We start from the raw sequence: 17250 nt of genomic DNA, 5'->3' as shown, positions 1-17250 counted from the left end.
TTTGTGCCTGCTGATTTAAAGTACACTGAAAGACAAAGGATGTCAAAGCATTGGGAATACGTATCGTATTTTACTGGAAATCCACCAATATGTATATGATCAGGTCAAATTCATCGTCTTTGAAATGCATTTCCATTGAATGACAGCTTCTTTCTGTGTAAGCGGAAGTCTCTCTTGCCATGTCCTTTGTCCTTTTTTATGGGTTTCGTTACTCCTTTAATTTTATCCGACCCAAACTGAGCCGCTCAGTAATTTTTCTATTTTCTGCTTTGTTGCTCGCTTTCAATTGCACACCCATGTTGACCAATGTCGACATTAACCCAAATCCAGCACACTCACATACCCACACATGTATGAATAGGTGGATGGGTGTCTGTCTGGAAGAAGCGGACTTTATGGGCCAAGACTCTTAGCCAAATGAAGTTGCCAAAGACATGGACATATCCATGACAGAAATGGCCAATGTCTTTGCGGTGAATTGGCCACCTGCTGCGTTTGTTTTGGCCTTCGGAGCTGTCATTCTGATGATTGCCATTTCCTGACCTGTGCCGGATATTAATTATCAATAAAATTATGCTCATGCCATGTATTCATTTATTTAATGGCATGACGCTTAGGAGCAATTTTGGGGGAAGTTACATATACATATTATTATTATTATACATATTATTATATTATCAATTTCTTTACTTCCATATTTGTACACTTTGTACAGTCTAATTTCAAAATTCCCATTCTAATAGCTAATTCATTCACTTAAAGAATTTAAATATATTTCATCAGAGCTAAAAATGTTTCTTATACTCGGAAATTAGCATTCTTTAAACTTGTGTGTAACCTTTTTGCTGATATTTACTCCTTAAATATGCCAAGGTTATTCTTGTCCTCTGGCCAATCGGTTAGATATCACTACCCTGCTGAGAAATTACTTTCAAGTTCAAACTAATTATCTTTAAATATTTGCCGCACTCACATACCTCGGCTAAAACAGCAGGAAGTGCTTTCGCACCAGTTAGCCGACGGCCACGCCCCCTACGGCAGTATGGCCCGGCCCACTTTCGGAAGGGCTTAATCGCTTGATAAATAAACTAAGCAGCTGGGCAGACATAGCCAGCGTGGTTGTTGTAGCCGACCATATCGATGATGGCTCAACCTTGCCAAGTAGTTGGTGGCATTAGTTGGTTTGTAGTTGATGGTGGCACCGGGGCATGACAATAATGCATGAGAGGCGCCCGTTGCGGCCCTCGGGTTAAGCATAAATATGTCAAGTGTTAATTGCTGCCACTTAACGCAGAGCACAAACTCAAATACAACCGCATAAGCACACATACACCGTTAAAAAAAAAGAACTTGGAATATATATGTTAAATGTGTAAAATATATGAGAAAATCAGTTAATCGAGTTTCAATCTAACAATTTAAGAGTCATCTTATAAAAGAAATTTAAATAATAATGATAGACAGCAAACCGGACAGATGAAAGGACATACTGGAATATATGTGCATTATTGGGTCGGAAACGCTTTCTACTACCTATTACAATCTTTTCAACGACTGTAGTATACCCTTTTAATTAATGAATTAGATTGGTAGTGGTAATTTTCACCATTTAACTGAAATAGGTTAATTTGACTATGATAAATGGTTATTATAATATGTAATAATACTTTAAATACTGCGTACATATATTTTTTTCAGGTGCACACACATATAGCAAAGACGTGTAAATATGACTTTAATCTACTTAGCTTAGCAGCTGCCGCCTTAAGCCCCCCGTTTCCACCCCTTCTTCTGAGTCTGCGACTCGAAAGTAGCAGCACCGAAAGCAAACAAGCCCACAAACACAAACACACACTCACACACATCGGCACACGCACTTGTTACACACCCAATAATGTGCTTTAACAAGTTTCTTATGGCCATAAATTCAACAAGCCAACAAAAGCTCATAAAAAGGACTGACTAGGACTGCCCCCTTTCCCCGTCTTCCTTGGGTCTCCCAGCCCTTTTGGGCCAAAAGTGGGTGGCTGGAATGGCTGATTGGGACTTGGAACTATCTCCACTGTTTGTCTATATAAATAATAGCCAGCCTTGCAGACATTTTATATCTGACATTTTATATCTGAACTTTCGACGTTTAGCACCTCGACATCTTTCCAGGAAATTGGCAAAAATATGGGGAATATCCATTATAAAAGTCTTGTTTCGATTTTTCAAAAAAAAAAAACTCAAAATATTTCTATGCTGGGGACACTTAAATGGCTTTTACTTGCCCCAGGCTAAACATGGAATTTAATTCAAATGCCATATGCCAAAATATGGGCAAATTTAAAAAATTCCAAAGATGACGCTTTACTGGGATTGTTTTTCATTGCCCACTTCATTCACTTCATTCATTTTCAGTAAAAAACTGTGAACCCATCGAACTACAGACATATAACTGCTTTGAGGGCTGTAATGTTTAATAACTCGGAAAATTAACCCTAGTCCTGCCAAACATTTTAGCCAGAAATAGCTTATTATCATTGGGCACCCATCATAATTATCATTATCATTCATCGCGGGCAAGTCAACGCAGCGAACTCGAGTCAATTACCATATCAGCAACATTGTTGACCAAAACTGATTTCACTTGGCGTCACCGCGAGAGAAAAAAGAGAAAAATATGGCTAATATGGGTAAAATGGAGAGAACGCAGCCAAACCAAAATCAGAATTGCGCTCGACAGTATCATATTATATCCCGGCGATTGGCGATGGCGATTTTTTTCTCGCTCAGTTGCTAAACGCCAGTCCGATGTGAAAGACGCGAAAAAGTAATATTTAACCAAAGCTAGCCGCTGGCGGCAGAATAAATAATAATAATAATACTAATAAGTAAAACCTGTTGAGCAGTCGCGCAGCTAACATATGTCCATAAGTCTACACGGTATAGATCAACAACACTTGCACGGTATATGACGCCAGGTCGAGAAAAACGGTGAACAGTGCAAAGTTCCTGGGGTGAATCACGGAATAGGTTCCATATTTGCATATTCGAACCTGACAATGATGGGCGCGGAGAACCCTGGCCCGCGTTCGATTTATCGATTTTGTATTTTGAATATTGTTGCGCCATTATCAACACATTTATATACGCGATAATTATATTAGAAGTTTATCTCGAACCCATCCATCCGCTGGCGATAAACTCCACTCGATTCAACTGGATTTGGGTTCAGTTGCTCGCTTTTCCTTGCGGGATTACTCATCGCAGAGTGGTGCAACCGGAGTGACAATGTGTTAATCACTGAAACGGAACATAATCCGGTGCGATCTGGCATGTGATATTGTGTCTTTTATTGGACCAAACATCTTACAGGTGCGTAAACAAATAGTATCATCTGTGGGTGGGGGATGTTAAATGCTCAATGGTTGGTTGATTTTCCGCTAAGGTGCTAAAATCCGCATCTTTACAGTCCGCGAATCTCATTTAAGCTGTGATATCGCTATGCTGTGAAAATTGATTGTTTGTTACGCATGGCGGAAAATTCCAGTACTTATCGGAGTTTTTCGTTGTTACTTGCATCAGTCATTTCAGTAAATCGAAGTTTCAATTTGTTTAACAAAGCATTTACTTCTCATTACTTCCCCCATAGCTTCCCTTTTTAGCTGGCAGAGATTGGAAAGGTGTATTGATAGGGAGATACCGATGCACATTGGCTAGGCAAGTAAATATGCTAAATATAATCCACGCTGTCTGGTAAAACAGGCCGAAAATACATCAGGTTCCTTTGCTCAGATAAGAATTGTCATCAGTTTGATAATAAAGGCCATGCAAGCAGTGAATGGATCACATTAAGATAAATAATCACAAGGATATTTAGCAACACAAAAGGTCACATGCTCGTCGTTCCGTTAAAGAAGTACACATTAAACTAATCAAAGGATTAAAGGCGACTAAAGGTTTTATTTAAAGATACTATATTTATGGAGATTTAAAATAATAGTATTTATATTTTTTATCAAATCGATTGGGCTTATTTATAAGGCCCACATGCCGTAGTTGACCCTTCGACGTATTGGTATTTCCTATTTTGTCCTTTAGCTAGGATTTAAATTCATTTCCCTGAAAAGTGCGATGGAATGTGTGTGCGTCTATATGTACGCATGCCTGCACGTGTATTGGTGCACTCGTGAGTGTGAGTGCCTCACTGCTAATTTGAATAATGACAACGACATCAACGCGCCATTTTCCACTGTCGTCGCGCTGATTTGCCTTGCCATTTTGCGTTTCCGCTGCGGCACCGGGAATTAAACATCAAATGTGTTGCTATAAAGCATATTGAAATGTATATACAAAGGTATAAACATATATATATATATCCGGTCTGTTATCAGCTGAAACATAAACAACAACTCCAGACAACACAAAATTATTCAGAAGCTCTCAGACTCCGAAGGGCGTTTGCCAAAGACATTTGAAGGCTGTTATTGCCAGATTCCAGAAGCATAAATTACTGAAATCAAAGAATTATTTAAATGCCACAAATCGTGTAATTTCATTTCGGCAATTTTAATTTTGATTTACTTCGTAATGGAATTGCAATAAATATTAATCAGATGAATTGTGGCTTCAGTTGGAAATTTCTACACACACATTACAATTCCGATGAAAGGTTCTCAAAGACCTAATTAGAAATTTTATTTATTTCCTTTAGACAAAAAGTTCAAATTATTCAAATGCCACAATGTACGGTCATTTAATTTTCTAATTTTGAATACTGACCGCCTATTTAACATTAAAGCCAACGTAAATTGACTAATTTAAGAACTAAAAAACGAATTAGTGTTGAGAATTGTCAGTTATTATTAGTTTTATGCAAATAGAAGGATCTCCCATAGAGGGGAAAATTAATTCAAATTCCTCATAATGTCCTATTCATTCTTTTCATCTTAATGAATCAAGCATATAACAGCTCTTTCTTAACGTCAATCAATCATTTATTAATAATTTTTGGAAATCCAGATTTTACATTTTAATTTAAAGATCTTCACAGAATATTTGTTTTTGCTTTCTTCGAATGAATGGGTCATTTTCCACTTATAAAGTATATACATTCTTTTTCTGATCTTACTGAGTTTTAAGTCTGCATCCATCAGTTTTGTTACAATCAATAATTAAAAGTGAAGAACCATATATGTAAAAAAAGAAATAATGATTAGTTGTTTCTATATACACCTTTTTTCAATAATATAAGTTTTGGCTTGCCGAACTAGATTTACTTTTTGTCTTTCTTTTCGCAAATGCTTAAATTCATCTAGCTGTACCTGAACTTCAAAGGGAAGTTTAAAATTGAAAGTATATTTAGAAAAATGACGTGCACTGGAAACATTAAGTTGATTTTAATTAAATAAAATGGTTTGTGTGGAGTACTGTCCCACATCGATTTATTATTTCTGTCTGTCTTATACATTCTTAAATATTTAGTAATTTTTTAAATGTTTATAATATGCAATCATAAATTGTTACAAAACTATTTCATTTTTTTTTGTTAATTAATAATTCAAGTTTCTTTTTTTTCCAGGACCGCGGAGGAGGGACAGTTGGCCAACATGGATGACGACAAGCTGGTTTCAGACGAGGTGCACCTGCGCCAGTTGAGTGCGACGCCCTCGTCGGCCTTTTCGCTGCAACACAGTCGGGGAAGCAACACGAAAGAGGAGGCGCCTCCAGAAGGCGGCACCATGGGTGGGAACTCAGCTGCTCCGGGAGAGGAGGGGGAACCCGATGAGAGGGTAGTGCTGCGCCGGGCGGTGGACAAGGGAGCCGTCGCCTTGGCACAAATCGACGACCTAAAACTAGAGGGGGATGATGACGATGAGGCGGCGGTGAATGACGGGGAGGTTGATGGCCTGGGTCTAAGTAATCCTGCTGCGCAGACCACGGATGATGAGCAGATTACGGTCAACGGAACTGGAGCAGCGGCCACATCCTCGGTGGCAGCCGATGCCGCGTCCTCCGAGGTAAGCTAATGTGTGCGCCCACGCACTTAGGATTAATTAAAGCCAAGCTAAAACCAAAAACAGCAGGATGCAGCCAGCACAGCGATGGTCACTCCGGACATGTCCAAAATACCCCGACTTCCCGGCGACGGTGCCCAAATGGAGGACACTGGCACTGGTGACCTGCCGCCATCGCTGCGTGCCTCCACCACATCAATTTTGTCCAATTTGCGCAAGAAACAGCAGGGCGGCCCCCTGCGCGGGGGCGTGGCCAAGCAGACGCCTCTGCGGGTGCAGTCCGTCCGGATTGTGGAGGCCAAGCGGGCCTACGGACCCAAACGCCGCACGGAGAGCTGCAGCATCTTTGGCAACAGCAATTTCGGTAAGCGGAAAGGGACTTGACCAGGCCAGTTCTAGTAAGCCACATAAGTACCTTACTTTGTTGCTTATAAGACTTTATTTGTAGTTTATATATATTCCTTTTTTGGGTTATTCAATCTGATTTTGAATAGATACAAAATAATCAAAGTTGGTGCATGTAAACCAATTGTTCCGGTTTTAATATTTTATTTATTATAAATGAAATAAGCATAGTGCGTAGTTCTTGTTTCACAGTTTATACAAATTCTGATTCGTTTTAATCTTCCAAAGAACACGATTTGGAATCGGGAAACTCGCTAGCCAGCATTGCTGGTCAATCGCAGCGCCCTTTAAACAACGAGATGTATTCGGCTTTCAAGAGCGGCAACGTGGTCAAAGGAATCCTGTGTCCTTCGCTGACCAACTCCTTCAAGCAGAGCTCTCTGGAACGATCCTACCTGACCTACACGCACCGACAGCGCCAGAAGTCCCTAATCATTGTGAACGTAGTTGACTTTGTTCTTAAAATTGTTTTGGCTTTTGTCTGGATAATGCGGCGAAGTGAACTGGGACCCATTGAAAGCGAGGATGGAACGGTGAGTGGAATAATCGTTAATAGGAATAATAGTTCTTTAATTAAACTCAAATCCGAATTTTTGAAGTGTATTGGCCTATCAAATATTCCCAATTTGCTTTCAGAGCATGGCGACGGCCATCACTTGGTCGGTGTGCTGCGGGATTGCCAACATGGCCATCTGCTTTTTGGGCTACTGGCGCTGCTTTGCCAACAACTATTTGCACTGGGCGGCGGTCTGCACATGGGTGCTCTTCAACATCCAGGGTGAGTGGGTCGTAAATCATGCGTCACCTGCACGGACCGTCAAAAGGACTAATCCTTTTTGGGCGTCGCCTGCGGGATGAGTCGTAAATGCTGTAGGTCGCAGCAGTGATTTTCCATTTCGTCATTTCTCGCGACTTGCAGGATTCGTTGGCCAAGGCGTGGGATTCGCGGATCGCGAGTACCTGGTCTGGTACATCCTGTTCGTCATCTTCGTGCCGTATGCGATGCTGCCACTGCCCCTGAAGTGGTGCGTTGTGGGCGGAACCATCACGGCCAGCTGTCACCTGGCCGTAATTACCATCATCAAACTGCAGCACGGCGAGGTAATTGGCCTGCCATCGGAATTGAAATTGTTTAGTGACTTTTGCCTAAGCTCTGCCATTTTTTCATGCAGGCCACCATAAATCCCGAGTGCGTGCTCTTCCAGATCTTTGCCAACTTCATTCTGTATACGGCCATCAATGTGGCCGGTATGTACACAAAGTATCTCACGGATCGCGGACAACGACTGGCATTCATAGAAACCCACAAGGCAATGGAACACAAAAAGGAGTCGGAAAAGGAGCTACAGCGCACTCAAAAACTACTGGATTCAAGTGAGTTAATAATTTACAAAAATGCATTTTCGTATAAAACTTCCACACTTTCAATAAAAATCTACCTAATAATGGATATATTTTTAAACTGTATAATTAGTCTTTAAAAATGTATACCAATTGATTAAAAGTAAAATTAAATAGTGGGCGGCAGTCCACCTAGTGACGAAGCGCTCTAAGAGAGTTTATATACACAAAGAAACATAAATCTGGTGTGGCTGTCCGATCTTAATGAGCGATACACCAATCAAAAGGTGGAGCTAATCTAAGGGAATCGCTTACCAACATTTCATTTGGTTAAGGAGAAATAGTGGGGAACGTGAAAAAGTACAAATTTTAAAAAAATCAGGTTAAAAATGTGTATTGATTGACACCTTATTTCTTACAATCGTCAGTTGTTTTTCGCTTCCTTAAAATATGTTCTTGTTATATGGTATGGTATAATAATAATGGACCCATCCAATGCTAGCTAAATTAAATAGAAAAAATTAGAGTTTATTATGTTAGTAACGTATTTTCCATATAATTTTTTTGTTGCGCACCTTAATTTGTCTGATTGATATTAGCTGCATTCCTTTCGAGATATTATTGCTGTTTACTTTAAATGAAACTTCAAATGCGCAAATGCCCCTCTTAATAGCTTGTTAGCGCTATTTTGAGGGACTGTCAGTGACATTTTTCCATGAGGAGCACAGGTAGGCGAAACCTCCGCCTTTCTTGGTAATTTCGTGTTGCCTGACAACTGCAGGCAGTCGGCGATGCTTTTTGCCTCCGGTTTGCGGGTCCTTGAGCGAATATATATTGCGTTTGGCTCGTGTTCAAGTTGGTGCTAACCTCACTCCGCAAAACTCCACTCCCTTTCGCAGTTCTGCCCAACATCGTGAACAATCAAATTCGCAGCGAAATGTACAAGGGCACGGATCCCACGGTGGAGACGCAGTTCAACAAATTGTACGTTTATCCCATGGACAATGTGAGCATTTTGTTCGCCGACATTAAGGTAGGTGTATAAAATAGCCTGAGAGGTTTATAGTGTGCATTTTGACACCTTCACTTTCGTTCCCCACAGGGTTTCACCGAGTTGGCCAGCAAAACTTCCGCCCAGCAGCTGGTGAAAATCCTAAACGACCTCTTCGCCCGTTTCGATCGCATTGCGGAGGTGAGTTGCTTGAATTTATTTATAATAAATAAATAAACAAATAATATTTCAATATTTAAAAAATGACTTTATTTTAAGCTACAATTTTGCTTTTATAAAGTCAAACTAGGTTATAATTTAATTCTGCTTTGAATTCAAGAAAGCCCAAAATATGTTTTTGACTTTGTAAAATAGTTTCGTTGCTTTTAAAGAAGATTTACCTGTAAATGATATTTAAACATACTCTTTGGTGCCTTGCACTCGCTGAATGCTTTTCCGCCCTTTACCCTTTAAGGACAACCACTGTCTGCGTGTGAAGCTGCTTGGCGATTGTTACTATTGTGTGTCCCAGTTCGAGAGCGACAACTGGAAGACGCGGCCGGATCACGCGGTGTGCAGCGTGGAAACTGGCCTGCACATGATAAAGGCCATTAAGGATGTGCGCCTGCACACGCATGTAAGTGGAATCGAATCGATTCGAATCGAATCAAATCGAACCGAAACGAAACGGAACGACCGCGATGAAGTGTGGCCCTCAAAATGTTATTTAAATGATTTAAACAAACAAAATGGTACAGCAAGCAAATGGAAAATCCATTAAAGGTGTAGCATACTTTTGAGGGCAAGGGTTGAAATGAAACAACTGATGGTAAATAGTTTAATAACAAAAATCTTTTAAATAATCTTCATTCGGAATACAACTATATGTTGTAAATTGAAACTAGTATTTCAAAATCTCACTTTCCTTTTTTACTTTGTAACAAATGCAATTTTTGTGCAATTAGTATGCAGACTGCACATGTATCAATATTTGCACGAATGCATTTTGATGCTTTTTTAACATTTTATTTAAATCCTTTTTGTACCTTTGCGTAAAAAAAATCGACAATGAACAAATAATAGTTTTCCACGAGCTACATAAAACGCAAACCAACTGACATCTGTTGAGGTCTCATGGCTTACATTCTGTTTGGTCTGCACAATTGAAATATTTAAGACCCATTTTATACCCGTTACTACTGGAGTAATGGGTATACGAGATTCGTTGAAAAGTGTGCAACAGTTAAATGGTATCATTTTCCACCCTAAAACATATTTATATTCTTGAAGAGGATCACTAGCCAAGTCGGTCTGGTCATGTCCATTTAGCTGCCCGTTTGTCTGTCCGTATAAAGATGTCGGCAACTAAAAATGCAAGAAATCAGATTCTAGAATCGTAGATGCCCACAAAGTGCACAAAACTGTCACTTTCTACATTTTGAAACATATTTTGATTGCTTATTTGTCTTGCCAATTTTATCGATAATTTTTTGATAACCCGAGTAAAATTAAATTTCACGCCACTAGCTGTAACGGGTATCTGATAGTCGAGGAAATCAACTATAGACCTATAGCGCTTTTGTTCAGATTCAACCGTTTGGCATTCCTCTATATGCGAGAAGCTATTCGTTTATTTTTTATTGCACAATCCAGTAACCATTTTTGACCATGGGCGGAGGCTATAGCACGTATATAGTATGGTATGGTAGTATGGTATTCAGTATATAGTAGGAGCAGGAGCTGTTGAGCAGGGACATCGGACGTGTTGACAATTCATTTGTATGCAAATCTCAACAGAGCAAAAGGCAACTGACAACAGTCGGCCGAAAAGCAGAAGCGAGAGTTAAATTTTCATACGGCGAGCTTGCCACTGGAATTTAATTGATTTTTTCGGTGCGCCTGCAGCCTGAGGCATGCCGCAGAAAAACGGGGGAATCCCGTATTCGTTTATGGGGATTTATGCCGCCTGCAGTTGCATAATTGGAACGGCGATTTAATTGCTGCGGCAGTCTGACAATTGACTGGGTAACTCAGTCTGTGAACCTGAAGAGAGTTCATGGGAAATTTTGAGCAAGTGGCAGAGGAATGAATAATAAACTGAATTCTCCGGAGAAACGTTTATACAAGTTTGAGGTTTATTTAGTATTTTAAACTTTTACTAGGAATTAAAAAAATAATTCAAGTCATATGTTTACTATTCAGATTCCATTCCAATCATTCATATTTTCAATTTTTAGAAGACAAAATAAATGAAATTTAAAGATCAATTTGAAATGATTTTTCCTCTTCAGAGTGTGTTTTGAAAATGTTCCGATTCGCATTTTATTTCCAAGTGTACTTCGACTTTTAAGAAGTGCGTTTCGCAAATTGCAGGTGGACCTCAACATGCGAATCGGCATACACAGCGGTTCGGTGATGTGCGGCGTCCTGGGCAACAAGAAATGGCATTTTGACGTCTGGTCTAATGATGTTATCATTGCGAATCACATGGAATCCGGCGGAATTCCCGGGTAAGTAAGCCAGTCACGTAGAAATCCGAATACACGGCTGCGTGTGAGTACATACCTAATGAGTTGACAAAACCAGATATCCAGTGTATATCTCCAATGCAGGGGAATATCCTAATATGTTGGCAGGTTAATTTAACTAATATACCCGGTAATTACAGATTAGGAAAGTAGTTTACGCATAAATGATTCTGTTATTAACTATGCAAGTGAATTAAAGGTCAAAGGAGCTTAATTCAATTACACAGTCAGAGTAGACACATGTTCTACTATTAAGTTAGTCATAATGGTTTATAGTTTACACTTAAAACTTTTAAGTACCCCTGTTACTAATATTTGAATTATATATATATAATATATAGGTTTTTAGTGCATTTTATTTAAGTTATAAAGCATTTAATTAAGCTATTTAGCTTGGGCATCCCGACAATGTTCGTATTGCGTTCACCTTACCACCTCGGTCTTAAATTAATTTGTAAAACTATACGTAATTCAAATAACTTCGACTTTGGCTGCAAGTCTCAGCCTGGCCGCAGTTTTAATTGGCCAATTTGCGGGTCCTGTGGCTTAGTCCAAGCTCTTTATTTGGCTCCTTTGCTCCTGTGTAGCTCACAACAATTGTTTGGGAATTTGCAAGCTTGGCGTGTTAAGACACAAGAAACCAAATAATAGAAAGAAACAGCTCGCCCAGCAAATGGGGGAAAATGGGGAAAATCCGAGCGACCACAGAACCCGAAACAAAATGAAAAGACCCAGAAATGAAAAGCTCAATTTAATGCAAAATGCTTTGATGTGATGGTGGCCTGGGCGGCAACCAGAAACCAACCACCAACAATATCGAAAGGCTCCAAGGAACCCAGGCGGAGACCCAATTATGAAGGGCCTACCACCTCCCCACAAGAAAACACAAAGAGCTGGGCGGGAAAAGTGGGAAATGGGAAATAGTCGGTGGTTCTGGGCAAATCACCACGCACATTCGTAGAAAACGTATGCAAATATTTGAATTTAATTTTCGCCAACTAAATTTCCGAACTTACAACTGAAGTCTGGCCAACTGCTAATGCTCTCGCCTTGGAATCTGTTTTGGTAACGCCACCTTCTTTTCCTCCTCCTGCAGAAGAGTCCATATTTCGGAGGCGACGCTCAAGTGCCTGAACGACGCCTACGAGGTGGAACCGGGAAACGGCGGCTGTCGGGACAATCACCTCAAAATGCTGAACGTTAAGACTTACCTCATCAAGCGCACTGAGCCATTGAGGTAAGTGAAAAGTGCACAAAGTGAAAACTTGTAGTACTTTTAAGTTAAGTTTTATGACCCTCGTACTAATTACACAAAGTATATAAATAGATATATACGATTGTTAAGCATCTCATTAGTGAAATGGAACATTTTTCTTCATATCTTTATTTTGTGTTTTACCCCATTTTCTGCGAGTGCATTCAAATTCCAAACTAACAATTGCTAACCCTTCGCTTGCTTCAACAGACCCAAGCGACGCTTTGGCACGCGCAGCAGCGCCCATTTGGCGGGAAGTGTGGCCACTGCGGCTGCCCCCTGCGCCACGCCCACCGCCCTGCCCAAATCGATCTCGGCCAGCGGAAGCGGAAGTATCGGCGGGGTCACCGCGACGGGCAACGATGGCGCCAGCATCGACGGACGGAGTCTGGAGTACGCGGCCACCATTGCTGTGCCCGCCCAGCAACCCACGCAACTTCTTCAGCAGCAGCAGAAGAAGAACATATCCCTGAACTCCCTGCCCAATGTGGTCGAGGGCGTGGCCATGGACAGTCGCAGGATTAGGAACGGCTGTGGCGTAATGGGAGGAGCAGGTGGCGCCGGAGGCGGGGGAACGGGACCATGCGGCATGTCCACCGTGTCCTCGCCCACGGCCATGATGTCGGTTCCTCTGGAAGTGCAGCTGCGACCCAGGAACGGAGCCTGTAGCATTCAAAATCTGGCGGAGGCCATCGACGGCAAGGGTCTGATCATTGAGGATGAGTCCACCACCGACTGGATACCCGAGATTCCGTTCAAGAACGTAAGATCACTTACTTTAATGCTTAAACAATAATTTCATCTTGGCGACCCTAGCTTAACAGTCCCGAAGAAGGACTCAACCGTGCCGATTCCATACTGGTTGATACCAAGGAGGATCATAGAGTCTCCGTGGCGGTTCTGGATGAGGAGGTAAGTGTAGTCAACTTGCAGTTCACCGATTCTACAACCCGATTCCTCGAAATGCAGATCGACGAGTTCATCGAGCAGAACATTCAAATCAATTCGAATAAGGAAATCCGACGCGAGTACCTAGATCCCTGGACCCTCAAGTTCAAGGACAAGAGCCAGGAGCAGAAGTTCTGCCAGTTGCGGGAGGATATGTTCCGGTGCGTGTGCAGGCCTGTTAATAGAAAACAAACAAAGGCCAGGACTCTCTTAATTAATGAACTGTTGTTAATTGATTTCTCCCCCTGCCATGTGGTACCGTCCCCATCTACTCCATTCAGATCCAATATGCTGTGTGTGTTTGTCATCTGGATATTTATGGTGCTGTGCCAGGTCATCATCATTCCACGCTGCACGCGTCTCATTATTTGTCTCTCGGTGGGCACGGTAATTCTAACTTTTTGTTGCGTCCTGGTCATGGCCGAGGAGTTTCCAGGTGAGCATGAATACAATTAAATCAGAGTATTATGAAAATCATAAAACTACATACTCAAGTTCAGTCTACAATACCTCAGGCCTAAACGCTCAACCATTATTCCCTAGGTTTGCCCCGCTGCCTGAAGACGAACTCTGCGAAATTGGTACAGCAACGGCAGCGTCGCACTCTATTCATTTGCGGCGTCATCGTGTCCATGTGCATGCTGAGTGCCATCGGACTGGTCCTGTGTCCTTCGTCCACCTACATAGGCACCGCCGACGAGCACTCACGATTCCAGCGCATGGTTTCGCCATACAGCAACACCTCCATGACGGAGAAGGAGTTCAGGCTGAATGTCTATCTGTCGGCCACCATCCATCACAATATCACAATTAGCACACCGGCCAGTGGAAGGCCCACTCCCCTGGTGGATATCACAAGTAGTGGTCCCTCCGACGAGTTCGTGAGGAGCACGCTCAATGCGCTCACTTTGAATCTGACTCCTTCCCTGCCGCAGTCCCATCGGCCCTATACACTGACCACAAATGGGCACAGTGTTTCCCTTAGTAACCTCAGCTATTCAGATGCTTCGGTGATGCAAAGTTACACGGATGTTGAGGGGCACTGTGCCCATCCGGAGTACTTGGTGTTCACCTGGGTGCTCTGCCTGGTGTCCTTGGCCACCGCTTTGAAGCTGTACTACCTGGTCAAGGCCCTGATGGCCTTGTCCATGGTGGCATTCTACACCACGCTGATCATGATGAAGTTCGGCTCCGGCGATAGCTTCAGTTTGGTGGAGCTCTCCAGACTGGGCATGCCGCTTGGGGTCCAAATGCTGATACTGCTAATATCCTTCCTGGTGATGGTCTGCTACCATGCTAGATTGGTGGAGGTAAGAGGAGGTGTCACCAAAGCTTTCGACCCATCACTCATTCGGATTTCCCCAGGTAACCTCGCGTCTGGACTTCATATGGAAGGAACAAGCCGAGCGTGAACTGACCAACATGAAATCCAATCGCGCGCTTAATGACACATTAATTAAGGTAAGAGATTTGGATACACAGGGCCACAAAAGGGGATCATAACCATGAAATATGAAGGGGAAAATGTAACCCAATTCTACTTTAGTCTACCTGCTCCTTCCTCGCCATTTGTCATTAATTAAATCATTTGATTGCAGAACATCCTACCAGACCATGTGGCCACCTATTACCTATCCGACGAGCACACGGACGAGCTCTACTCCAAGATGCACAATCTCTGCGGCGTGATGTTCGCCTCCATTCCAAACTTCCAGGACTTTTACTCCGAGGACATCGACAATGGCAAGGCCTGCATTCGTATTCTCAATGAGATTATCTGTAAGTTGATTGATTAAGCATTGTCTCCCGGTTCCAAATGTCTAATGATGCCGCACGGCACAAATTAAACCAGGTGACTTTGATGAATTGCTGGAGGAGCCACGATTCGCATCGGTGGAGAAAATCAAAACAGTGGGTGCCACCTATATGGCGGCAGCGGGACTAAATCACGAGCATCTCAGACTTCGCGGCGAGACCTCCGAGGATAGTGTCTGCGACCTAGTGGAGTTCGCCTTTGCCATGAAGCAAAAGCTGGAGGAGATCAATGGGGATGCCTTCAATAACTTCCAGCTGCGTGTGGGAATCTGCAGTGGTCCTTTGGTGAGTGGAGTGATTGGAGCCAGGAAGCCGGTCTACGATATCTGGGGCAATACGGTCAATGTGGCCTCACGAATGGACTCCACGGGCGAGAACTGGCGAGTACAGGTTCCGGAGAACACGGCGGAATTGCTTTGCTCCAGGGGTTACACGTGTGTGGTATGTGGGTCTTTTGTTACCTATCCCGAATTGTTATACATTTCTTTCCTAATCCCACAGAAACGTGGTGAAATCGCTGTGAAGGGCAAGGGCATGATGACCACCTTTTATGTGCATCCCAAGGGAATATCGGAGAGCCAGCTGATCTCACCGGTTCGCATGCCAGCCGGGATTCCCCTGGCCCAAACCCCGAATCTCCAGCGGCAGACCTCCCATCATGGATCCTTCAGTGCCGTGGTTTTCGGAATGCTTCAGGCGAGCAAACGCAGCACAGCCATTGCCGGAACACGTAAGTGCCAGTTTGGTTATTTAGGATATTAATAATATTTACTTCTTATGTTTAGCCACGGGCACTCCTTCTCCGCAAATCCGTCGAGGACATCGGGGAAGCACCTTCAGCTCGGTCCGGTTGTCACAAAAGTCCACCACGGTCAATCCTGTGCGGCGGAATACAACCCGTGTTCGGGGACGTTCATATAGACAGAAAAAGGTACAATATTTAGTGTTTCAAAAATTAATTAGAAAGATTATTTTCTAGAACCTATCCTATATAATGAAATATTCTTCCCATTTAATTTTTTAGAGTTCCTCCAACAACTCGATCGTCACGCAGGCCAGCTCCAGCTATATGCCCTCGTTCCGACGGATCGACCAGATAGAGACGACGATATCGAAGAGCCACAACGATGCGTTATAGCCGAGTACGCGCATTCACTGGGTCTAAGTCGATCTCACGGCGATAGAGTGTCTGATGAATTTATTTTTGGAACGATTTTATACAAATGGAGTTACGCTGGCATAAGTTTCCAAGTTTGTTGGCTTAACACTGAAATGAAATGGTGGAGAACGACACTGAAGCTACTTAGTAGAATTTTTAAATCACCATACTTGAAGTTGCAAGAATTACATTTATCTCAGCACATTTCTAGTCGTTAAACTTAAGAACTGTCGTTTATATGTATTTTTGCGTTTGAAATCTGTTTAGAGTAAGACATTTGGATCTTCCCAAAAAAGCCAACCGTACGAAATGCCAATGAACCTACTAGCTTTGTTCAATTCAACCAAAATGTGTACCAACTAGTTTCCTAGTACTAGTAGTCAATTTAACAGCCAGTAATCAAATAGAAAATCAAATATTCGTTGTACAAACTGTTTCTTCTGATCAAAGAGCGGAAATGTAAATAAAGTAAGCATACTTATGTGTTAAATATTTTACGACCATCTAAATGTAATGAGGCGGTGAAGTGTTACTTATATGTGAAATGGATTTTGGCAAATATAAGGTGTGTTACTATACAGCCAGCACCTATTTAGCACTTTAATTGTAATTATACAATTCGTTATAAATAAATGTGATAAGCAAAACTAACAAATGGTGAAACTTAATGGTTTTTGGAATTTACGTCAAATTATCATTTACATGAATATTAAATAAACATTCGTTTTCTTAACTATTGTATTAAATTTGCATTTTTTAGTGGCCCATTATAGTGTAGGATTCGTTATGTAATGAACGTGGATTAA

At 42.0% G+C, this 17250-nt stretch overlaps 1 protein-coding gene across 4 annotated transcripts in view; it reads left to right on the top strand.

Annotated features, from left to right (window-relative positions):
- Positions 1-17091, top strand: part of LOC6616399 (adenylyl cyclase 78C) — a 30579-nt gene extending 13488 nt beyond the window's left edge. Inside the window, exons 1-23 of one of the 4 annotated variants that reach the window (XM_032717923.1) lie at positions 2824-3360; positions 5567-6005; positions 6069-6366; positions 6636-6940; positions 7044-7185; positions 7327-7508; positions 7580-7781; positions 8648-8781; positions 8851-8940; positions 9215-9376; positions 11113-11249; positions 12364-12504; positions 12733-13285; positions 13339-13434; positions 13492-13631; positions 13752-13906; positions 14014-14780; positions 14836-14931; positions 15069-15249; positions 15323-15726; positions 15787-16015; positions 16071-16216; positions 16310-16423. In XM_032717923.1, coding sequence (XP_032573814.1) covers positions 5595-6005; positions 6069-6366; positions 6636-6940; positions 7044-7185; positions 7327-7508; positions 7580-7781; positions 8648-8781; positions 8851-8940; positions 9215-9376; positions 11113-11249; positions 12364-12504; positions 12733-13285; positions 13339-13434; positions 13492-13631; positions 13752-13906; positions 14014-14780; positions 14836-14931; positions 15069-15249; positions 15323-15726; positions 15787-16015; positions 16071-16216; positions 16310-16423 — 5085 coding nt within the window. In that variant the 5' untranslated portion in view covers positions 2824-3360; positions 5567-5594. Of the gene's footprint in view, positions 1-2823; positions 3361-5566; positions 6006-6068; positions 6367-6635; positions 6941-7043; positions 7186-7326; positions 7509-7579; positions 7782-8647; positions 8782-8850; positions 8941-9214; positions 9377-11112; positions 11250-12363; positions 12505-12732; positions 13286-13338; positions 13435-13491; positions 13632-13751; positions 13907-14013; positions 14781-14835; positions 14932-15068; positions 15250-15322; positions 15727-15786; positions 16016-16070; positions 16217-16309 lie in introns of those variants that run through there. The other 3 variants (XM_002040723.2, XM_032717922.1, XM_032717921.1) reach the window with 3 other exon arrangements.
- Positions 17092-17250: the final 159 nt, after the last annotated feature.

Source organism: Drosophila sechellia, chromosome 3L, assembly GCF_004382195.2.
Source record: "Drosophila sechellia strain sech25 chromosome 3L, ASM438219v1, whole genome shotgun sequence".
NCBI lineage: Eukaryota > Metazoa > Arthropoda > Insecta > Diptera > Drosophilidae > Drosophila > Drosophila sechellia.
This window is presented reverse-complemented; position numbering and strand designations above follow the sequence as displayed.